The 23,447-nt window shown below is 37.7% G+C and overlaps 6 protein-coding genes and 2 long non-coding RNA genes across 9 annotated transcripts in view; 6 read left to right on the top strand and 2 right to left on the bottom strand.

Moving 5' to 3' along the window:
• Positions 1–5,952, top strand: part of LOC116918042 (protein dead ringer) — a 43,109-nt gene extending 37,157 nt beyond the window's left edge. The window contains exons 7-9 of the mRNA XM_045169890.1: positions 2,188–2,495; positions 2,603–2,858; positions 3,300–5,952. Of these exons, the coding sequence (XP_045025825.1) occupies positions 2,188–2,495; positions 2,603–2,858; positions 3,300–3,445 (710 nt within the window). The 3' untranslated portion in view covers positions 3,446–5,952. The remainder of the gene's footprint in view (positions 1–2,187; positions 2,496–2,602; positions 2,859–3,299) is intronic.
• A 4,061-nt stretch (positions 5,953–10,013) lies between these two features.
• On the top strand, positions 10,014–10,740 carry LOC123470231. Its single transcript, XR_006643871.1, has 3 exons — positions 10,014–10,028; positions 10,113–10,556; positions 10,658–10,740. It is a non-coding gene; the product is annotated as an uncharacterized LOC123470231 (long non-coding RNA).
• A 542-nt stretch (positions 10,741–11,282) lies between these two features.
• Positions 11,283–11,933, top strand: LOC116917630. The gene is made up of 2 exons (XM_032923178.2): positions 11,283–11,445; positions 11,509–11,933. Exons 1-2 carry the CDS (start codon positions 11,369–11,371, stop codon positions 11,873–11,875), a joined length of 444 nt encoding a protein of 147 aa, XP_032779069.1. The 5' UTR covers positions 11,283–11,368; the 3' UTR covers positions 11,876–11,933.
• On the bottom strand, positions 11,634–12,318 carry LOC116917631. Its single transcript, XR_004391223.2, has 2 exons — positions 12,182–12,318; positions 11,634–12,113 (listed from the first exon to the last, which is right to left on the bottom strand). It is a non-coding gene; the product is annotated as an uncharacterized LOC116917631 (long non-coding RNA).
• Positions 12,319–12,380: 62 nt separating this feature from the next.
• Positions 12,381–14,899, top strand: LOC116917627 (GATOR complex protein NPRL3). Its single transcript, XM_032923173.2, has 7 exons — positions 12,381–12,522; positions 12,592–12,681; positions 12,752–12,858; positions 12,925–13,101; positions 13,174–14,079; positions 14,154–14,413; positions 14,480–14,899. The coding sequence occupies exons 1-7, from the start codon at positions 12,492–12,494 to the stop codon at positions 14,646–14,648; spliced, it is 1,740 nt and encodes a 579-aa protein (XP_032779064.2). The 5' UTR covers positions 12,381–12,491; the 3' UTR covers positions 14,649–14,899.
• LOC116917626 (kinesin-like protein KIF2A) lies at positions 14,727–18,589 on the bottom strand. Its single transcript, XM_032923172.2, has 15 exons — positions 18,433–18,589; positions 18,258–18,352; positions 18,077–18,169; positions 17,811–17,880; positions 17,617–17,739; positions 17,396–17,549; positions 17,079–17,271; positions 16,819–17,016; positions 16,616–16,750; positions 16,112–16,288; positions 15,918–16,050; positions 15,686–15,840; positions 15,458–15,628; positions 15,223–15,403; positions 14,727–15,162 (listed from the first exon to the last, which is right to left on the bottom strand). Exons 1-15 carry the CDS (start codon positions 18,479–18,481, stop codon positions 14,969–14,971), a joined length of 2,121 nt encoding a protein of 706 aa, XP_032779063.2. The 5' UTR covers positions 18,482–18,589; the 3' UTR covers positions 14,727–14,968.
• Positions 18,587–19,763, top strand: LOC116917629. Of its 2 annotated transcripts, XM_032923177.2 has the most exons (5): positions 18,587–18,720; positions 18,800–18,925; positions 19,000–19,192; positions 19,287–19,406; positions 19,467–19,763. In XM_032923177.2, exons 2-5 carry the CDS (start codon positions 18,811–18,813, stop codon positions 19,618–19,620), a joined length of 582 nt encoding a protein of 193 aa, XP_032779068.2. In that variant the 5' UTR covers positions 18,587–18,720; positions 18,800–18,810; the 3' UTR covers positions 19,621–19,763. The 2 variants fall into 2 exon arrangements, with proteins under 2 accessions (XP_032779068.2, XP_032779067.2); XM_032923176.2 differs by having other exon boundaries at positions 18,699–18,925.
• Positions 19,764–19,909: 146 nt separating this feature from the next.
• On the top strand, positions 19,910–22,521 carry LOC116917628 (leucine-rich repeats and immunoglobulin-like domains protein 1). Its single transcript, XM_032923175.2, has 3 exons — positions 19,910–20,577; positions 20,662–21,199; positions 21,451–22,521. Exons 1-3 carry the CDS (start codon positions 20,395–20,397, stop codon positions 22,383–22,385), a joined length of 1,656 nt encoding a protein of 551 aa, XP_032779066.2. The 5' UTR covers positions 19,910–20,394; the 3' UTR covers positions 22,386–22,521.
• The last annotated feature ends 926 nt before the right edge of the window (positions 22,522–23,447 follow it).

The following is a 23,447-nucleotide window of genomic DNA, read 5'->3' as shown; positions in this document are numbered from 1 at the left end:
TGTGTGTGTGTGTCTGTGTATTTATACACATCCTGTAAAGAGAGGCCATGCAAACGTTGGGTCATCAAAAAGGAGAGAGCCCTCGAAAACGTCTTAGCGGCTAGTTATGGGCCGATTTGGGCGAGAGTGGCCGTCTCTTGAATGGGAATTAAAGAAGAAGAAGAAGAAGAAGAAAAAAAAAAACACGGGTCGGAGACGACAAGCCAGTTAGGAAATGGCATTTGTTAGTCGTTAGTTGAAAAGAGGGGGAAATAAGAAAGAAAGAAAAGTGCGAGACAAGTGGAGTCCCACAAATCACACGTCGAATCATTTATATCCGATTCGTCTTGACTTTGTGAATGTGTGTGTGTGTGTGTGTGGTATGGTGTGGCCCACTCCTGCACACCTCCGACACGTCTGCTTGCAATGGCACATTTCAGTCGCCTCGAAATTGAGCAGTGGGTACGAGGCATTATTTATGAGCCTGCTCGCGGGATCGGAGCACGCAGTTTCCCGGAATGACCACAGCTATTCGTTTTCTTTCTTTCCTTTTCCTTTTTTTTTTTTTCTGTTTTAGCTGTTTCTCAGCTTTTGTTTTCCCTCTTCCCAAGGTAAAAAAGAAAACCATCATTTTTGAGTGATTTACGATTCAATTTATGCACTTGAGACTTTTGGGGAGCTGACACGGCCAGCCCCAACTGCCGACACGCTGGGCCACCCGTCAGCTTCGTCGTCTAGAATAAGAAGAAGAAGAAAAAGAAAGAAAGAAATAAACGATCCCACACAATGACCATTTCGATAGATTCAGGTGGCCAAACTACGTGGAACATTATGTATTGCGAAGATTGTAGTTTTTCCCCCCTGAGCGTACACCTAGCAGCACATGCGTACACTACGTCAACTGGCTGCGCTCACTCTGACAACTCGTTGACGAAGATTGCGCCGCTGGAAATTTACGACTCTTTGACTTGTGGCAGAGAGAGAAAGAGAGACGGGACGTGGGACGCAATTCCAATGCGCGCTGGCCTTTAGATGCTCCATAATATTCCGTTGTGTTGAAGGGTATGCACGTGTGGTGCAAAGTGAGGGAAAAAGAAAAAGAAAACACTGGCGGAATCGAAGGTAGTTATGGCGACGCTATACAACCCAATGGTGTAATAACGGCCCCCCCCTCTCTCTCTCTATCTCTCTCTCTCTTTCTCTTACTCTTTCCCTGGACTTGTCTGACTCGTTTGCAGCAATCCTTTTGCCCGAACGCCTGATTTACGACTGTCATTATGCGTTAATTACAATGGTTATGACTGCTCTTCACCATGAGCCGAATACCAATACGCGGTCAAACAGTGACCTGGGCCGTGCACACACTTGCAGGCCGCCGATTTACATTCCCAGCCGAAACGCCCGTTTATAGTGGGAAACGACCCAACACTTTATCTTCTTTCTTTTTTCTTCCTTTTCTTGTTTTCTACTTGACTATTAAAAACAGAAAAGAACAACAACGAAAAACAAAAAAAAAAGTCGAACAGTCCGTTTCTCTTTTGTTTTTTGATACTTTTTCCGTCAACAAAATCAGGCAGGATACTCTCAAACCCACCACAGTTTAAAAACAAGAACAATTAAGGTCTCGATTTCTCGAGCCGATGTGATTACTGGGCCAGACATTTAGCTACTTATATATATAGACATAAATTTCTATTTTCCTTTTTTTTTTCTTGCTTGTGTATGCGTTTGTTGCGTCTCGATTTCAAATGGCTACCGCAACCAGGAAGCCGCTAGCGCAGTACGACTATTTTTTTTACTTATTTTGGAACGAATGATGTGGCGTGACGAAGGTACGCTTACCACCCCCCTCTGTCTGCCTCGTTCGTAAAAAGAAAAAAAAAATGAAGAAGGGATACCGTATATTTATTAAGAAATGCAGAAAACTATCAAGCAAAGTAATAGCTCGTGATAAATTTTTGGGATCCCGGAAGAGAGCCGAGTGTTTTATTTTGTTAGCAACTTGCGCTTGCAGCCAAAGAAAATCATAATAATAAAAAGGGAAAAAAAATAAACTGAAGACATGTGGTGGGCTATATAATCGTCCGTTTCACGGTCACAATCGTTTTTTTTTTTTTTTTTTTAATGATGATGGAAATCTGAGCAACGTTTCATGGTTCCTTTTTTTTTAAATTTAATTATTATTTGTTTCTCCGACGTTTGCTTTAGGATCAGATTCACCACCCAGTCAATCGCCACACGAAGCCCTGGCCGAGTTGAACATGTCACGCATCCACCTGTGGAACATTTACAATAGCTTGGGTGGCGACGTTGGCGGAGACATGGCGGCCGCGATGGCGGCTGCGTCACGTTTCTTACCCCAAACAGCGGCCACTGCCGGAACGGGATCGTCAGGATCCCAACCACCTCAAACGGAAGCTCTGAACCTGGCGGCGGAACAACACGCAGCCGCCCAGGCCGCTGCCGCCGCCGCTGCTGCCGCTGCCCGTACCCTCGAGCTCAACAAAGAGAACAAGGTAGGAATGAGTGCATCAATCAAAACGATTGCAATCGGATGGTGGATTTTATGCAATTTTATTTTATTCATTTTTATTAATTTTTTTTTTCTGTTTGGGTTGAACAGGACAAGGATCGTGAATCGAGTGGACACAAGAGCCGACGCGAGCGGAAAGAGGAGGAGCGTGAAAAACGCGATCGCGATCGTAGCTACGAAATACACGAAGATCGTTCCCAGTCGTCGATCCGCATTAAGGAAGAGTCGCTGATGCAGGACGGTCCGCCGGCCAACAAGCGCCTACTTCTCGATGATGACGTCAGTCTCAACATGCGAATGACGCCCATCGGCCTGCCCGGGGCCAACATCAAAATTACCAGCAGAGGTACGTACGTTGCCAGAGCGAAATTGTGGCTTGAAACCAAACGAGAAATGGTGGGAAATTGGGTATTTAAAACAAACAAACAAATAAATAAATAAATTGAGCGGTGCTAGAGAGAGAGAGAGAGACGAATATAATAGAACGACTTCTTCTCATTTTCTTTTCTTTGACAAAGTCTAAGTCATTTTTCTATGAGCGGCTAGGATAACGGGAGTAATCATTAGCTGATGTTGCCATTTGGCCGTTTGAATTTTTTATTATTATTATTATTATTATTTATTTTGGTTTTAACTTAAGAAACTTGCTGAATAATAACTCAAGGACTTGTTGACATTCTCACGAGCAATTTCCCTCCTCAAAATTCGTGGTCTATTGTTCGTGATTATCACGTACATTTTGTTGGTTTTTTTTTTCTTTTTCTAATTCTGTATTTCTTTTTTTCAGGCGACACGCGCACAAATGACAATTCTCTAGTGGTCAGCATGGAGATCAACGGCATCGTTTACCAAGGTGTGCTGTTTGCCCAAGCGGCCGCTGCCGCTGCTGCCGCCACTGCTGCCTTGACACCTGCCCGAGGTCGATTAGCCTAGATGGCTTTCCATCACACGCATCCATCTTCAGCCTTCACCAAGCGTTTATCTCTCTCTCGCTCTCTTTCTCTCTTTAATATCGACACATGATTTTCTTTTTTTTTTTTTTTTTTTTGTTTTTTTTGCTTCTTCCATGTCATTTTTGAATCGTCTGTCTCAAAATCGCGTCTGTCTCAATTCACATATATCCCAGATTTTGACCGAAATCCGTTGCCCCCAAGACGAACGATCCACATTTATTTGCCGGGAACTCTGGTAACGTTTTTTTTTTTTTTTTCCTCCTTTGCCCAGCCATTTCTCTACCCCTCCTCCCACCTCAGTCGCGTCACATTTTCGTTTGTCGTTCAGCGATTTAATTTTTTTTTTCTATTTCTAAACTGGAGCAAAGAGTCAGTTATTTCACAAGACGAGTGTAGTAGATCTGTTGGGTATTTCTTTTTTCTTTTCGTTTCTTTCTGTCGCCATACAAGTTGGGTATAATAATCAAGTCGAATGACGAAATTGCATTCATCGTTCGAACGAGCCGGAAAACGTTTCCCACCTGCTCTGACACGATTCAAAACTAGTTGCAGATGACGACCGCGATCTTGATGATGATGATGGTGCCTCATCATCATCATTTGCCCTTGTCTCAAACAACAACAAAAAAACGAAATTTAAAAATTTAGAAAACAAAAAAACAAAAAAAAAAAGATGAAAACAAAGGGAGGAAGAAACAAAAATCATGAATTTCTATTTTTGTTTTTGTTTTGGGTATTCTTTTCTTATTCTCTTCGTGTCTCGTATATGTAGAATGTCAATTAAAAGAACCGTACACGGCGGCAAATGTCACAAGTTGCGCATCATCACTGTCGAATGGAATCCCCCAATTGTCTTTAGCGTGTCGTTTATTATATTCGTTTTCACCGTTTATGTAGCATCAGAGCAGATCGAACAAGAGAGCCGTAGCAAAGGGCTCTGCAGTGCAATGTTTTAAGAATTTAAAATCAAAATAGATTGAGTGTGTATGGAGATTGTTCCAGCCGCCCCACCTTTTTTTTTTTTTTAGTTTTATTGTTTCCTTGATCCGCATTACTTTCTCTATTTCTTTTGCCCCCCCCCCCCTTCCCACCTTATTCTTCGTTGAAAATGACGAGTGGAACGGTTGATTCAAAAGACAAAGTATACAAGAATGAAAATATGAGTGGAATCGATATTTCTATTAAGGTCGTAGATCTCAGGGACTGACTTTTTTTTTCCCCCTTTTTTTTTTAATTAAATACAAAAACTTTGGGTTTAAAAAAAAAATTATGTGAGTAATAAAAAAACAAACAGAAATCAACTAAAAACAGACTTTATCGATGAATAATTGATCATGTGAGGAGGGCGAATCTACGATTGTGCGTATAAACCCTCGACGCTTTTTTTGGCGGATTTCCCGCATAAGATGAACGCGTATATGTAAACAAGACTCCGCCTCCCTCACCACACACAAAAAAAAACTCTTTTTCTCCTTGTTTTCTTTCTATTGTGGCCGGAAACATATCCCTCACTACCCAAAGCTCTCCATTTCTCTGAATGTTTTGCCTTCGTCGAGTATAGCAACTTCTTAAAGCATATTAGTTTTTTTTTTTCCTTTTTTTTCTTTATTGTTGCTGATGGATTCGTTATCTATAGTGCGTCTTTCTGTTTATGTTTTGCTGTCTTCACAATTTTCCCATTTAGAGCGAAGCAGCTCATTCGTCAATTATTTGTCATGATCAATCTTTTCTTTTCTTTCTTAACTGTATGCGGCGGTTTATTATTATTATTATTATTTTTTTTAATTTTTTTTTTTTTTTCGGGAAACGACGCACTTGTCCGTTTTATTTACATTTTCCACCTCCCCATGACCTTTATTTCTTTTTTGTTGAATGAATCCGGGTGGTTTTTCAGTGACAGCCGAAATTGTATGCCTATATCTTCCTTCCCCTTCAATTTATTAGTATTATTATAATTAATTATTCATACCCGAATGAGGCGCCATTATTTTGGAAAATCCCGTCTTCGAGTTCCACATTTTCGATTACTTCTCAACAACGACTGAATAGTTTCACACACAAGACTTGTTTTGACTGGCACACAATCAAATGAAAATCTCCAAGTGCCTTTTTTTTTTTCGTTTCTTTGTTTATGTTCAGGATCCATTTCACAACAGTCTTTGCCAGTTTCTTGTGTGCGAATTCTAATCGACCTCTCTCTCCCCATCTTTCTCTCTTTAGTTTTACTATATTTTTTATTAGTTTTCGATGATTATGTTCTCTCTCTCTCTCTACAACATCTGTTCCAGTGCGTGTGTGCGTGTGTCCGTTTGTGTGTGAATGTGTGTATGGCGAAAATGTTAAAGCGTATCTGAATTCTGGCTTCTACTGTTTGTTTGTTCAATTTCCCCCTTTTTCCCCCCCACCGTCAATCACGTATCTTATAGGCTGTTTCTACTCCACAAGTGTGTATAATAAATACAACAGAAAAAAATCCTTTAAAAATGACAACTTTGTTTTTAGCCGTCTCTTTATTTTATATTTTATTTATTTTCAAAAAGCGACGCGTCTCCCACGCATTTCCAACATCCCCAAGGATTTTTTTTTTCTGGGACTATAATGATTTCTTTACCCGCCATTTGATTAAGCATTCTTTTTTTTTTTTTTATGGGGAAGAAAAAAAAAAAAGGAACAAGCAGTTGTTGATGTTTTAGCTTTGATTATAACTTAGAGCCATCTCGACGCAACTTATTAGCAATCAGAATGAGCCATTGTCGAGGCTTTGCCTTGAGGTTTGCCTGTCGGCTCGTCCTCTTTGATGTTCACCTGTCACTTGACACCATTTGGCCAAGAATCACGAGACCGTCATTTTCATCAGTTACGGACACGCACAGCATGACCATCTTTATAAAGCAATTACACCTATACCAGGAGATTATGTACGTTTAATATTAAAACACTTTTAACGGCCGGAATGTTTTCACGGACGATTTTTGTTGTTGTTGTTTTAACACGACATCGAGTCTCGTAATCCGACCTGAATTGGTTGTACAGCCCACAGGTATTTAATACATGAAGTTATCCTCTCATGTTCTTACATCAAAGGCTGTCATTCTATGGTATCAAATGAATATTCATGTCAAACGTACATATATTAAAGACACGTGACGTAAGCTAGAATTCCAAAATGTCCAGTTTGCAGGGTAAACAATTGAACCACAAAACGAAACCAGAACCGACATGAACCTCCTGCTTGGATTGGTCAAAATTTGGCCATGGAACGATAAGGTTGACGAGGTACGTAAGTCGATAAGGTTCATGTATGTTGAAACTCTACATAACCGAGTTCAACAGTTTGCATTCGAGGTTGATTTCCAATGAAGGCCTACCAGAATGAAGGATAGTAAAAACGAAAAGCGGCAAAAACGCATCGGCATTTCTGAGTTTTCTACGAGTAAAAACCGACGTGGGGATATACCAGTAAATCTTCAAAACAGTTCCGAAAGATTAGATAAGTAACTTCACACTGAGGTCTAAGACATGCCGAGGACGTAGTCGGATGTTTGTCAGGACGGCGATTCACTACATTTCTCTCCATCACCATTGCTACTCTTCTTGCAGGGAATCGGAAAAGAGCCAACCGTTCAGAAAAAAGACAAAAAGTCATGAACTTGAATGTTAACGTCCCTTCTTAGTCAACATTATAGCCTTTAAAAAAGAACCTCTTATCTTTTGATTCACCTAGTTTTTGTGTATTTTGTTTGGTCAAATCTATTCGCTCTTGTTTTCCTCTCCTGTGTTTGTTCGATGCGGCATGTCTGACCATTCTGGAGGAACTCTAGCGTCATCAAGAGTCAATATACAATAGACATGGAGGGTTTTCCGTTTTTTTACAGATAAAGAAACTCGGGCGTCTCGCACCGTAAAACAAATACCGGGTAAATTCGTCAACCGATAATGAAGGCCCAACAAATGGCCAAGCTACAAGCAATGAAAACAAATGTATTGTAACCATCGTTTCTCCTAAACCCAACAAGGACATTGCTAAAACATTCGCACAAAGCGACTTAACTTTTTTTTACAACAATTTGGTGACAAGAAAGTAAGCTTTCCCCATCATTCATACTGCAATGTGTTACGACATTTTGTCCTCTTTCTTAGTTGACGCATACTGCACATCGCCGAGTTCTTCTTCCTTTGAATTAATGAACAGAATTCTATGTCCCCTCATCGTTGGCAATATTTTACCGTGGTTGACTATGGCCTTGAGGTTACAGACTGAACAAATAACAACCTCTGGCGGTAACAGATTGAATTTACACAAGTATCATATTAGAATTTTATGTTTGTCTACTGTAGTTTGTGTTTGCCAACATAGAGCGCAAATGTCCACCGAGCACTGAGTCGTTGCTAACAAGCCGAAAGCCGTTATTTAAATAAGATGTGCAGGTGGCATCACATCTTCCAGCCAACCAAAGGACAGTAATGGTAAAGCCATGTAGTATATTCAGAATTTCGGTACGACTAATTTGCTCCCTTCCTTTTAACTTCTCCAGGTTAAAAAGACTGCTTTTTAATTTAAGAATTGTTTTCAAACACTGACGTACACAAAGCTGTATAACATTTCATGCGATTTCATGATAGGCAGAAAAATCAAGTTTAAAATTTTTTTATTTTTAAAATAAGATGATGATACGAAATGGGAACTGCACGTTTAGGTTTTTTTAAATCTACATTTGTTGCCGGATGTCAAATTGCTTTGCTTTTATCACATATATATAAACGCACGTTGAAGATGATCTCTTTGAAGCCAATCAAGCAACACCGGTGCATGATGCGTCATTAAACGTTAGTGGCTGTTTGATCTAAAATAATTTATGCATCCTTAACGTTTAATAGTACGATTGGAGTTTTGATCTTTGTTTTGATGGCTGAATTTTCCAACTTGTTTTGATACAATCACGTTTCTTTAGGACGATTGGCTTACGATGCAAGAAGCAAAACTATTACTAATAGTATTACTCAGTTTTTTTATGCTGCACTGCACTAGAATAAGGTGATTGGAAATTAAACGGAATTCTTCGTTTTCGTCTTTCTATACTGGCATACATAATATATCAAATGGAAAGACTGGGCGAATACTTACATGTCTTCTATAACTTTATCCAAATGACAAATAACATGAGGCGATACTATGGTACTATTAATGTGCAAAAACGGTTTGTCCATATTATTCGATTTTTGTATAAATTTTTTATTCGAATTTTGTATAATTTTTTTTTTAATTTCCCGATAGGGATTCTATCAAAATGACCTCATGTGTACTACTACACCGTACTACACCACCGATGCCGATTTTTCCGATATTTTTCTCAATAGATGGCGTTTGCTGTAATAGGGATTTTAACACAGGTTTGAGGGTAGTTCAGATACGTGTTATACGTTTTCTCATTTGTCGTGCTGCCGCTCCCTTACTGACGTTTTTGCAAAACTGAGATAACGGCTGACTGGTCATGTTTTTGCGATTTTTTTGGTCGTTAGTTACGCAGGAAATAAAATTAAATTCAATTTAGGCTTTTGCCTGTCGTTAGATGGCGATGCTTTTTTAAAAAAGGCTTGATTTTCTGCTGCTAGGTGGCGTTTGGCTTGAAAAATGAAGAAAGCAATTATTTCATTTAAATTTGGTACCTTCATTTTGTTCAACAATTTTTGAATAGTTTTATATTTGTTTTATAGGATACCAGAATTGTCATTAAAATTTGGTACCTTCATTTTGTGCAACAACGTTTGATTGGTGCTGAATTTATTTTATAGGAAACCAGAATTGTTGGTGAGAACCATCATGAAACAAATTCTATTGTAATTCGTAAAGTACCGTGTCAAAAATACAGAAATAGGCACTGATTTTTCTTCAGACATTTTTTCGCTTAACCCTATCGGGAACTGCGCGAACACCGAGAGCCCTTGAGTTAAAATAAAAATACAGACGTCGCAGTGTGCGTGTAAAGTGCAATAGACCAAGATCGGATGCTGAGTTGCCAAGGCTGAATTCCGACCTGGGGTATTTTTCCTCTCGGGCCCTATAGGAGGGAAATGAAAAATAATATATTTAATTAAGTTGTAGTTAGTTTTATTACAAAATCTTTTGGAATCGTGTACTATACCTCTGTGCTGATATAATACACAAAATTTTATCTCCAAAAAAGCTGTTATTTTTCCAGGAAACTTTTTGAAAGGTACTTGTTTACAATATACCGTAGCAGACGTAAAGTGATTGACTGTGACTAGTGACTGTAGTGTCAAACTGTTTTCGTTTTTTATGTCATGAGTAGTGTAGTTTGTGATGTCAGTAATGAGTTATTTGACACAATTAGTCTTTTTAAGTTATCTGATTATGCTAAAGGATTTATTCATAAGGAAAAAGAAATTTACTTAGAAAAACGTCTGCTTCTTGTTCTACAGTTGTAATACGGGGAGGGGGGGGGGGGTGTTGTGGAAAGGTAAACAAGTACCTTTCAAAAAGTTTCCTGGAAAAATAACAGCTTTTTTGGAGATAAAATTTTGTGTATTATATCAGCACAGAGGTATAGTACACGATTCCAAAAGACTTTGTAATAAAACTAAATACAACTTAATTAAATATATTATTTTTCATTTCCCTCCTATAGGGCCCGAGAGGAAAAATACCCCAGGTCGGAATTCAGCCTTGGCAACTCAGCATCCGATCTTGGTCTATTGAGTTTGCAGGTTCCTATAAAAGCCTGCCATCTAGTATCAAAATTTTGTAGTTTTTCCTTATTACTTAACTCAAGTCTGCCACCAACTTCCAAAGCAAAAAGTCGAATTTAACAAGTGCTGTCTTAGCAGACATTTCCGTCACAGTTTATTTGCACAAGTTAATATGCTGATTCGTAAACCTAGAGGTTCATTTGGTCCAATTGGTGCTGGACTTGTACTTCTCCTTGGTGCAGCCTCTGGATCCTATATTTGGGGACCGAGCATACAGAATTACTTGAACACAGACCCAGAAATTTTAGCATATAGAAAAAAAGCTAAGTTAGAAAGAGAGCTTGAAACAACAGCTCAGAAAACCAAATAATCTTAAAAACAATGTAAGATCTTTCATTTCCTTTTTCTCTGATATTGACAACGTTTTCATGACGTTTTACGAATTTTTTAAAATTTCCTTTTATTAAATTTTGTATTGCTGTAGCGTAGCCGCCATTTTGCTTTCTTCTTTACCTATCAGACGAAAGGGATATCTTGTTACAGTCTCTCACCAACAAGCAGGTAATGCACGTTTTACAGATCTGCTATTACAATTTTTAGTATCTCATCCAGCACGAACTAATTTTGAAAGATTTCGGTAACTGTATTTCTATAGACATGCTTTCCATCAGAAGTGCAATCATCCAAAGCCGCCGCCTAGCATCAGGAGGTCATGGGCCTAGTGGACCACGACTTACTGTACATGCTCTTAAAGCCATGTAGGTCCCTTAACATAATGTTAATTTATGTTGAATGTTGTGTTAAGTGTGTTTTTTTTGGGAAAACAGGATTCCATCGGCCACTGGCTACGGAGCAGCTGCTGCAGCTCTTGGCTTGTACTTCACCGACTGGAAGCTTGTGTTACAATATCTGCCTTTCTACAATGGCAAATTTGAAGAAAAGTGATTTTGGCAGTTTCAGCTATATGAATGAATTATTGTAGATTGTTAATAAAAAGATAATTGAATGAAGCTTTGTTTTTACAAAGGTATCATGATACTAAACATTGTATATGATAAGTGTTCTTCAGCCTCAGAAGCCCATTTTCGCCATCTATGTGTCAGAGACAGAAGTAGGCTCCAGACTTTCAGTTGATTGAGTTTCAGTTGTAGGTAGTTTCTGTTCAGTTGCAAAACACGATTAGTTTCGTGTAAATATGTTGGCCATAAGAAATATTAGAAGATTCGTCTGTTTAAGAACGAAAGAAATTGAAATCAGAAATCAGAAAAGGAGGTAATCAAGCTTTGAAAGAATAAATTTGTTAACACATTTGACAATTATTTTTATTTACCTCAGGACTGTTATGCAATCTGTTTCTGACAAAACCAATAAGCCGCCGGAAGATCCCAATGTACCGTTGAGCTTTTCAAAGTCAAAGGCTGCTAAGTGGTCTGCTAAGGATTCATTTAGTGGGCGAAATATTTCTGATGATTCACCATGGTATCAGCCCTTTGTCATTTCAGCTAGCATTGCAGCCATATTGCTATGGTATTGTGTCCTGAGAGAAGAAAATGATGTTGATAAAGAACTTGGTAAAACTTTGTACGGAAGAGTTGATGGCATGGAAAGAAAACAACTGGAACTGGCATTGAAGTACAATAATCCAGGAGTGGACACAGTAGCAATCAGGAAAAGACTTGATGAGTTGGATTCCAATGGTTAACTTTATGTAGTCAATATAAATTAGTGAAATTTGAATACATTAAGAGCAAAAATTAAAAGCCCAGGTTTACCTATTACTTTAAAGTGGATACCTTTTTACAACACCAATGGAACTATCCATGTCAAAGCTAAATAATTAAATTGTTTGTTTTTTCTTTAAATAAACCTAGTATAGGTAACAATGTTTTACGGTGGAACTACCTTTGCCGACAGAGGCTGGAAAGACTGCCCTTTATTCTCTAAGGAAATCACAAATATTTTACTCTACGGGCATGGTATAATAGCATTCTATTGTTCTATTCTATACCTTGCTACGGGTATGGGTATAGGGTAATTCAACCATAATGGACGAAAAAGAAACACTTGGCATGATCTGTACCAACGACCTTAAAATGTTTTTATTCGGATTTCATTTCATGCATTTGTTCCCTAGTTCGTAGTTCCCTACTACGGATTAAATTTATATTCAAAACACTTCATTTCGTACCTAGATGGGGTTGTTTGGTTGTCAAAAGACAGACGACGTTTAATTAATTATGATATGTTGTTACAATCAGTTCTGTGTGATGTTTGTTCTCTGTTAAGGCGCGCATTCTGGTCAAGTGTCTTAGTAAGCAATGGATATAAACCCTTTAGCGGTTATATTGGGTAAATCTTCAAGTTTAAGTTAAAAATTGATAACATCGCAATAATGGATTCTTTATCCTATGAATGTAGTTGAAAATGGTAGCAAAGGAGATCGTCTACTGTTTCGCTTTCCTTATGAAACGCAAATCACACCTAACTACTCAAAGCGAACACGCACAAGTGGGTTATTTTGATTCGCATCATAGCTGAAGAATTTTTTTCAAAATTTTTTTGTCTTTGCATCATGCAGAGCAACTACAAACTCCATACAGTCAGGGCAGTGCTGAAGATATGCCTAAAACAAATAAAGCATATTCTAGTACAATCAGTGGAAGTGTTCACAGCTTCCCCAGCAAAGTAAGCATTGTTACCACAAACTTTCTCTTGTATGAAGAATTTGTTAACCATATAGAAATATCTCAGGTTTTATCAAATTTGTTTGCTGTGAAATCAGAACTATGTGGAAAGAAGTTCGAAATAAAAATCAATGACATTCGTTTTGTTGGTCATCCCCTTCTTGTTTACCACCAGGGGGAAGGAAAATGTTCTACTTCCAATCAAGAATCTATTTTGTCTTTCAATGTGGTATTTGCACTTAAGGTAATAAAGTCCATTGAAAATTATGATTATGTAATTTGGATTACTATACAGATGCTGTTCTTTGAGATCTAGGCCTCTGCAAGTCATGCAATAGTGGATTGCTATCATGAAGTTAGCAAGAGAATAGCCGCAGCCCTTTGGCATGAAGAACGTAGGGTGGCATATTTGAGTGAAGAAGCCAAACTGATGACATCTACCCAAGATGAGGTGTCATCCGATTTACCCGACGATCCTTTAGACGTGCCATATCACTTAATTTTACAGCGAAGTCAGCTTGCGCGTGACTTGCGACGTGTTTACGAGGATTTACAAACTTCTGGGAAGATACATTTGCGGATTAACCGATGGATCCTGGTCAGCTGCTGCTTACCGCAAAAAATCTATAATCTTCTTGATCCTGGGCTTGTAATCGAGCCGGCTGACATCCATGCCTGTATGGAAGCATTGAGACCGTACCATGCCATATTGTTGCTTGGAGACAAAGAAAAAGTTATTAACAATTTACCTCTTGATTCGTCGCCAGCATTGAAGCGACTGATAAATCTCGCAAATCCCCTAAAAAGTTTACAAACCTTGGCAGCCGATGCCGATTTGACACTATCGCACGTCTTTCAACTCGTGGGCCACATGCTGTATTTCGGTCATGCAACCATTATTTATCCACTTTGTGATAGCAATGTGTACGTCCTTGCGGGCAGCGCCAACACCTCACCACAATCAAAACTAGCTGATGTCTTTTCGGAAACATTTACTAGCACTTGTTTAATTCAAATTATGTCCGAATTTTCGGTCCCCGTGTCACTGAGCCAGAGAAGAAATCCACTAGCCACATCAGAGCAAGAATCGGAAGAGATTCAAATTATCATTTGGATGCTGCAACACCATTTACTAATACAACTGCACACCTACGTACAAATAGTTGTCGACGATATGCATCCGAGATTATTTAACAGAGGCTCGTTTCGAAGTGCCAAAACGGTAGCGTCTTGAATTCGTATAAGTTTGTTTGTTTCAATTGCTAATCGGGCTTCAACTATTGTACCCAATCTTAGACGCGGGTGACATTTGCAAGTCGCCAATCAACTCCAGATGAACTGAATGCAGGATCCAGTTTAATTAGAATGCCAAGCGATAGCGATATGGCCTCCGTAGTCAGTGATGAGGCGTTATCCAGTCCACCCTCACATAAGAGTATTGGTAGTAAAGCTACGTGGTCAACTATCCATTTAGCGTCACTGAGTAATGCGGAGAGGGAGGCCGTCCTTCAAGTTGACGCTGCTGCAAATTCCGAAGATATGGACCTTTTTGCCAGGTAATTTAAACACAAAATAAGTAAAAAAAATTTTTTTTAGACTAACTAAGGCTATTTAAAAAATAGATTGTGTAAGTATTTTCGCGGTAAACATCATCTAGAAGAAATCATGTACCTAGAAAATGTTCGTAGGTCGAACCTTCTACACCTCATTGACAAGTTCCGGACAATCCTTGTTACATTCGAACATGAAGATTCAGCTTGTTCTGTTTTCTATAAGAATTCCACAACTTAATGTTTAGGCCAATGAAATTGTGAATTTTAGTTGATGTGAAATTTTGCTCTATATTTTTGAAAATTAATTTTACAAGCGTAAATTTCAATTTTGTATTTTACTTTTATATGAAGACCAGAATTTTATTGGCATTAAAATCGCTCCTAACTCTCGCCTTTAACAAAGCACATTAAAGTTGGTGGCAACGATGACATGTGGTACTGATATGGCAGAAAACATGTTATAATAAAAACTAACTTTTTGCGAAAGAACTTTGACTTGTAGTGAGAGACATTGATGTTGATTTTGGCAACACAAGTTGGGGGCACAAGGATGGACTATCATTCGCAACGTTCCGCTTCTCGTAACTGATTTCCATTGTATGCCAGTGACCTCGGGTGGTGAAGCATCTTTGGTCGATGATTATCTACATCGTCTATTCCTAACTCTTTACGAGCTTGGGTAAATTTTGTTTTTACAGACGAAATGTCGTCTTCAAATTCGGCCAATACAGTAGACATCCTCAAAACGTACGCTGCAAAATCGTTATGGATTACAGTAACACACCATATTCTTTTGGTATTCTTTGACAAACCTTCAAGGTCAAAATCGATTTGATCGGGAAGTTCAATTAACTTGGCAACCGTTTGATGCCATTTCGGAAAATTTTCAAGCAAATTACGATGGCCTTCAACCACATCTTCCTCCATTTCTTGCAATCTAAATGCCGCTTCATGGAAGGAATACAATTCGGCCGAAAGTTCTTCTTCCTCTTCCTGAAAATATAGTTTGTTATTTGTAAGCTATAGAATTCTATAATTAGTGCGAACGGTTATTAGTTGTAGATTAGGTTCCGAGACTGATGGGCTTGACTTTAACAGATTTGGTTCATCTTCTCGAGGATCGCCGGAATCCACAGCGAGCTCTTTCACGCGATCAGCGTACCTGAGTGTATTAAGAGAATGCTCGCAGGAGGACATCCCGGGACTTATCATTGCGATCTAAGAAATACGGTAGTCAAAGAAAATTTAACAGACACCCGTACGCTTACGATTTACCATGCAAGTTCTAGATTTCTCTCCTACGAAAGAATCTTTTAACACTTGAGTTAACTTGGAAGCGCGGAAGGGAAGATGCGATCCCCGTCGTCCAAGGGCCCTGATACATTCTTTCAAGGCCAAGAGAGACTTATTAATTTCGGATCCCTCCATTCCTAGAATTTGATTCAAAACAATTCATTAAATCTGTTACGCTAAGAAAAATAAATATTGGTAAAAATAAAAAGCGAACTAGTCTGTCTATCTGAAGAATTCGTATCTGCTCCTCGTTCGTTTCCTGCAAGATCAACGAGCGAAAACTTTCCGTGAAGACGAGAACCAGCCCCAGCACGCAGAATTATTTGAAAGACGGCATGAGAACGGGACTAGAATGACAAAATGAAAGAGTTACAAAATGCCAGTTTCGAGGTCCAAATGCAGAATTACAGAATTTGCATTTGCCGCTGTTTGTCCACTAGTCCTCATTCGACTACCATGGCGGATGAGATCCAGCACCTGATCGACGGAATCGACGGTTTTTTCACTTAATCCCACTACTTGGACCTGTTGCTTTCCGTCTTCCAATACCCGTAACTTAGCTTTTCCATTCAATAGATCAAAAACCTAGGAATTAAACATTAGTTAAGATATATATATGTATACCATAATTCAAAACGCACAAAAAAAGGATAAAAAGATAGATAAAAAGATAGATAAAAAGATAGATAAAAAGATAGATAAAAAGATAGATAAAAAGATAAATAAAAAGATAAATAAAAAGATAAATAAAAAGATAAATAAAAAGATAAATTAAAAAGATAAATTAAAAATATAAATTAAAAAGATAAATTAAAAAGATAAATTAAAAATAATAAATAACAAATAAATAAAAAAATATACGAAAAAAAAAAAAGAAACAAAAAGAAATAAAATAATAGTAATAAAACTTACTTTTCCCGAATAGATTTCGAAAAACGATGCCGACACTTTAAGTTGAAGATCACGGTATTTTGGCTGTAGAATTTTTTTAAAAACATCGGTTGCGGTCAAAACATAAATTCCGTTACCACAATTCTGATTTTTCCCCTGCAATCGATTACATAAGATCACAATCTTCAGATTAGGGAGCAATAGTATTTTCGAATTGTGATTACAAGAAACTCTCCCCCCATAGTATGCGTTTTTCCACTCCCAGTTTGCCCGTAAGCAAAACAAGTCGCCATGCCTCCTTCGAAAATTGTTCTGACCAACGGTCGTGCGGTGCAGTGATAGACAACTTCGTTATTACAATTTTCATCAAATGCAAAATCAAAACGAAATTGCTGGTTTTCTAAATATTTGGTCAAATCAACCTAAAAGGGTGTCAGTAGAAGGGAAATTATTTGCATGCAACTTGATAATATTTGCCATTTACCTTTAATTTGGGTTCATGAAGTATAATCCTCTGCTTATCTGGCACAGAAACTATATCAACCTCCTTTATATCAACTTCTTTTTTGTTCATGGGTCTTTTACGTACACAAACAGTAATTTGGGGATCAGCATTGCCTCTATCAAGAAAGTCTGTATCTCTGATGGGATGATAATCTAATGATGCACAGAATTCTCTAAAACAAACCAAAATAATTGATTACTTACACAAAAAAAGAAAGAAATGCAAAATAAATAAATAGATAATGTAAGTAAATATTTAAATAGATTAAACTAAGAACTTAATAATCAAATCATTACTTAATCATGGCTGAAAATTCCCAGTTCACATTTCCTGGATCTTTTTTCATCAATGTTTTCTTTTCCTCTCTTGATTCTGCATTACGTATTTTTCTTTCTTCACGGTTTTTTTCTAACCTCTCCACTTCTTTGATAGGGTTGGTACGACGTCGAGCTAAAATTGTGTTTGGATGATGAGTGAAGTTACAATCAGCAAGTGATACTTTTCTAAATTTAGTCACCATTAGCCATGGAAGGTTGGGTTCTAATATGAAAATTAGGTAATCCAGGAGTCAAATGGGTGCCCTGTTCTCCAGGTGATGGGATAACTGATAATTTTGGAGTACTACTTGATTTCATAGGATCTATTACATAAGAGTCCCAGATGAGATCAATATACTTTCAGATAATTTTCATTTTTTATAATTTTCGTTACTTTGAGGAGTATGAGAATCTCGTACATTTGAAGAAGTTCCATTTTTCGAGCCTGTCGTTGTCCTCCGAGACTTTAAATAAGGAAAAAGACGGATTTTTTACATCACGGCGCAGAAAAACAATAACAGATTTTGACAGTTTGTTAGTAAGGAGGTAAGGATATGGATTTCGAAAATTTTCTATTTTAAAATGCGATGTGTCAAAACATATCAGCATTGCCAGAAAAGTAAAAGTGCGATATATTCTTTGCGGATACGACATACGAACCACGTTTTTCGGTGTGGACTTGGTGGCCGGCGTGCCATCCAACGATCCCACGATTAGATGTGGATTAAGCGCAAGTATAATTTCTATTTCAATCTAGACGTAAAAGAATAAACAAAAACGGAAAAAAGAAAAGTATTTCGATGGTTCTTTAACTTTTGTAACATGTTTTAATTTCTTTTACCTCTTTAGCTTTAGTTTCCCCATTCTCGAGCCATTCTACTGTTACAGTACGATTTAAGGCATTCAAGCAACTTATTTTAGCTGGATGAATTCGACCTGGTATGGCAAGAAAACAACATAATTATTTGAGTTTCTTATGGACGCCATCACTCAAGTTGAAATAGAACTTCACTTACGATCCGTCCGTTTTATATCAACATTTAACCCCACAAATACTCGATCCATCTTTATGACAGGTGCTTTTCAAATCACTCCTAGAGGTAAAATCGACGAACTACCTTTTATGCATCCTTGAATTCAACTGCCATGTTTCATCTAAAAGATCATTAGGAGGAAATAGTATGCCCTTTGGCTTCAATCAATGCGTAAAATTTGACAACGCCCATCGAAGGAGGTGTCAAAATTTGTCTGCTTGTTGTTATTGAACTAAACCATAAATTAAAAATCGGATATCTTAGCTTATGGTTAATACCGTTAATACTTACCATTCATGAGGATGAACTTATAAATTTGTCGTTTCCTTTCAATTGATGTTAACAACAGTAAGCAACACAATGAACGCATCACCCAGTTTATTGTTTGTGGTGGTTCCCAAACCTGTTGAGCAACTATCCAAACAACTACAGTCGAAAATGGTTGACCCTGTAGTTCTCCAGACCCTGATTGATTGTAATTTCAGCTTCCATGCACTTACAAAAAACATGTTAAATAGAAATATTTAACCAAATATATGTTTGTAATAGTTTCAATTCGTTACTGGAAAGGTGAAGAGATATGCAACAGTGAATGGGAGAATGTCATGAAAGAATCATACCTTCCTCTAACACTTTTGGAGGAGCTCTTCTCTGGAATGCTGAATCTAATTTTTGCAGTTTTTCGAATTCCTGAAAAATTATTCATTCCAAAATTAGTTTGTGATGAACTAATCCAGCTTGGGTAAAACATAAAATTCCAGGACACCATTAACCAATAACACAAAAAGACTGGTAACAATTGATTAATGGTACTGATTTGACATTTCTAATTACAGATTTAAAATGGAACAAGCTGAGCACATCACAAATCTAAAAACTACTTCAAAGCCTGATATACCAAGTTTTATGAAGCTTCATGGTGTAAAGTGGAGAATTGATGTTACCATATCAACAAGGTGGTACTAAATCATTCATAATTTTGGTGTCCCACACTAAAATTTTTTTTTTTCAATTAGCAATGTGTGCCGGATACTGGAACCTTGGATTTTGATGGAATTTAATTTAAGCTCAGTAGGCCCAAAAACAATTCATATTCCTTTAACACAGTTTCATAGTCTACGATATCAAGTGGCTTCGTGCTTAACTCAGTTAAACAAGCTTTCAGTTTAGTATTCAGGATTAGGTAGTATTGTGTGGAAGTGTAAGTCTGGCCGCTTGCTAAACGAAAATTTACCAAAAAACACTATCTTGTTATATTAACTGAATCTGCATTATGCAAGCATAGCAACTCGAAATTACATCTCACATGCTAAGACCGTTGTTTTTTTCCTAATTGCATCTACATCACATGATGATTTATTGCACCAATCGTACATTGTTCTATTTTTGTACCCATTACGCCAGTACCATCCATTGACTTTTTGGTATAGGGCTCGTCCCCCGATTACCTGAGACCCGGCTTACTACCGGAAGATACTGACGCGACACACGTAAAATGTGTTTTTATAAGTATTCTGTTTTATTGTTTCAGCCATCACGCCAGTATCTTCCGGTAGTAAGCCGGGTTTCAGGTAATCAGGGCCGAGCGCAATTTAAATATGTATTTATATTTATCATGAATTAAGCATCAGTCATACTAAGCGCTGGATAAACTACCCTTAAAAGTAGCGACAACCACACCGGAACATTCATAAGAGAATGACATCAGTCGCCCCAGTAAAATGGAAAGGCACATGAAATTGGTTGCACACTAGTGTGATGAAACAATGTTTCAGCAGAAACGGAAATTGCGGTCATGGATCTTCCGGAGGCAGCTATACCATATCTACCTCATCTATAGCTGATGCGTCCTAAATTCGCCGATATAAATACAGTAAATTCAAGTTTTTTTTCCAGACTCCCAGTTTGTATGTGAACATAGTTATTTGTCTGGTGAAGAGAAAAATGAAAGCCGTAGGTGTGTTCCTCTTTTTCTTCGTTTTTCCAATAGATCCGTCTGCAGGACAGTCGGAAGTTAATAGTGACAATCCTAACGTTAAAAGTTTTCGCCAAATGAGCTGTGTGGTAAACTCGCCTACGTCAGCTCTCTGTCCCTATTGGCCAAATTCGAGATTGCTAAACAAAGATGTAATGTATTGCTAATTATCCGTCCTAGTATTCACAAAAGTTTTGAATGTGCACCGAATAAGCTGATTTTCTCTTCCCGAACAGGTAAACTCTTTAACTGTCACAATGACAAGCATAAGACGCGTCGATCTATCAATGATAGCTAATCTTGGATTGAATTTATTTGTGCTACAAATGCCCAAATGTAATATTTCAGAGATTGAATCTGATGCTTTCAATACGCTTACCAACCTAAAAGAGATCAACATGAGTGGGAATCGTCTAACACGGATTCCCAACAGGCTTTTTGCCAATACCAGGGCGATCGCAAAAATAGACTTCAGCAATAACAACCTAGAGCTTCTTGATAACAGCCTATTTCAAGAACTTCAAAATCTGAATATTCTTAACCTAAGCGGAAATCGCCTGGTAAACATCCCAGAAAACCTACCTCGGGTTCTCACGTATCTGAACATGGAAAACAACATGATAAGTCGAATTGAAACCCAAACAAAGCTGACAAATTTACAGCATCTGAACCTGTGCAAGAACAGAATAAGTAGTTTCAACTTCCTCGCCATGGAGTGTTCTAAGCTACATAGTCTGTGCTTGGATGACGGAGCAGTACGTCTGGTATACAAGGGTAATTACTGTCATCATGATTTCCATTATGATAGAACTTTATTGCAACTAAAAACAACAAATAGAAAAAAAAAACGGCCGAAAGAAAACGGTATTATGACATGTATGTTTGTGCACGAGCGCGTATTTCGTTACCTTGCAGAACTTTGCCTGTAGCTTTATCGGCAGACTATTAGTACAAAATATTTATCAAAATAAGATTGCTTACAAAATGGGACCGCTACCACCGTTTTCTTTTACGCAATTTTTCAGATCTTCTTCAGCTGCACGATCTCCAAGAATTTGCAGTAGAAGGACAAAAGTCTAAAAATGAAAAATTAGGCATCGACCACATAGGAAGCATTGGCGGCTGTAAAGGACTTCGGAAGCTAAGAATTGAACGATGCGATCTTGTTACTTTAGACATTTTGACGCAGTTTGCTGGGCTGGAAACGCTTGAATTAAAAGAAGTATACGCCGAAGAACATCTCTTCCCTTCCTTTTTCAATGGTTGCTCGTATTTGGAAACACTGGATTTGACTGGCAGTCCAAAACTTGCTCAAGCGATCCTAGGAAATCTGGATATCAGGATTAAGTTTCAGAAACTGCACAAACTCACGGTAAAAGATTGCAATCTAATAGACCTGAACTGGATACCTGACAGAATGGACGTACCGTCTCCTAATCGTCCTTTGCCCTTTCCGTCACTTTCAAATGTAGACATTTCTGGCAATAACAGGTTTGATTGCCAAGACGAACGTGTAAAACAAGCACTTTGTCGCTTTGATAATCTTAAAAGGAATAGCTATCCCGAAACAAAGATTGTAAACAGGAATTTTATACTTGAAAATCCAAACACCACCAACTGCCGCCAACAAATGTCAACGCATTCAATACTTCATCTGAATTTCAACGATTGCCAAGAAACGGAAGATTTTTCATCGTCTGCCCTACCGGGCTTTTCGACGCCACCAACAATCGTTGTTGAATCAGTGACTGATGAAATTTTTAAACCTAGAAATGATGAAAATGGATCAAACAAAACCATTTATATAGTTTTAGTTGTTTTATTTGTAATCCTTTTAATCATCATTGGTACTTTGGTTTGCGTTTATTTTCGAAAACGTAGATCCCAAACTGTTACAGTTCCTGAATCTAAGACCAAGCAGAGTTTTGACAACCCACAAACTATCCAGTCTGAGGTGTAGTTCTTTCGGAAAATGCTTATATGAACATTTTTTACATGCTTTTCATTGCTTACATGAAATACTTTCTATATCCAAAAATGTAATTTAAAATTGATTTTTTGGGAAAGGTATTATAATACACAGAATTTTTATGAAATTTCGTTTTAAAGATAATAAGTATTCTTTGTTCTTTTTTACGTGCTTTTTAAAAAACAAAATGCAATCATACATGCAATCGGGTTTTCTTGTAACTAAATTAATAAAGAAGGGACATCCGGAAAATTCCCCGTGCCACTCGGCAATGTCAACACGGTCCCCTATGGCGGATCGGATAGTCCCTTCGCAAACCCATTATGCCATACGATCTTTTATTCGTGTAAGAAATGGACAGCCGTGTTTCTTGCATTCGTCTCTCCTTTCCCACGCTTACCACCCTTTTCCCCTCTTCCACTAATAGGTCATCTGCCAATGACTCTGACGTTCAACCTTCCTTCTATTTGGCCTTCAAGCTTTTCAATTCTTCACATGGATGTTACATTTTCACGCAGAATATCAATTCCCATTCCGACACCTAACCCTAAATGACCTTACTTCTTTGTATAAATGTTGCCCCTTTTCCATACTTTTGCCGCAAAAGAAAAAAAAATGCAGTTCTTTTTTTGCGTTTCACTTTTGCAGCAAAAGAAAAAAAAAACGCAATTCTTTTTTTGCGTTTCACTTTTGTAGCAAAAGAAAAAAAACGCAATTCTTTTTTTGCGTTTCACTTTTGCGGCAAAAGTAATCAAGTTATTTTTTGTATTTTTGTTATTTCGTACATGGATCATCATTATTAAGTACAAAATCAAACTAAAAACATTTGTCGAACTTTGTTTGAAAGGTTAACCAATTTGTCACCGAACTTCACTTCCGGTGAAATTTTTTTTCAATTACATTTATTTCAATATTTTTTTTAATAGTAGGGATCATTTCTGATTTTTCTTCAATTCTGCATTAGGATTCATTTATTCGTCTATCATCGTCTTTCAAAAATGATTTTTTTTTGTGCGGAAATCTCGTCAGACATAATTGTTTATACCAACACGT

The sequence above is a fragment of the Daphnia magna genome, linkage group LG2 (genome assembly GCF_020631705.1).
Source record: "Daphnia magna isolate NIES linkage group LG2, ASM2063170v1.1, whole genome shotgun sequence".
NCBI classification, from domain to species: Eukaryota; Metazoa; Arthropoda; class Branchiopoda; order Diplostraca; family Daphniidae; genus Daphnia; species Daphnia magna.
The sequence above is the reverse complement of the archived record's forward strand: the minus strand, read 5'-3'. Positions and strand labels throughout refer to the sequence as shown.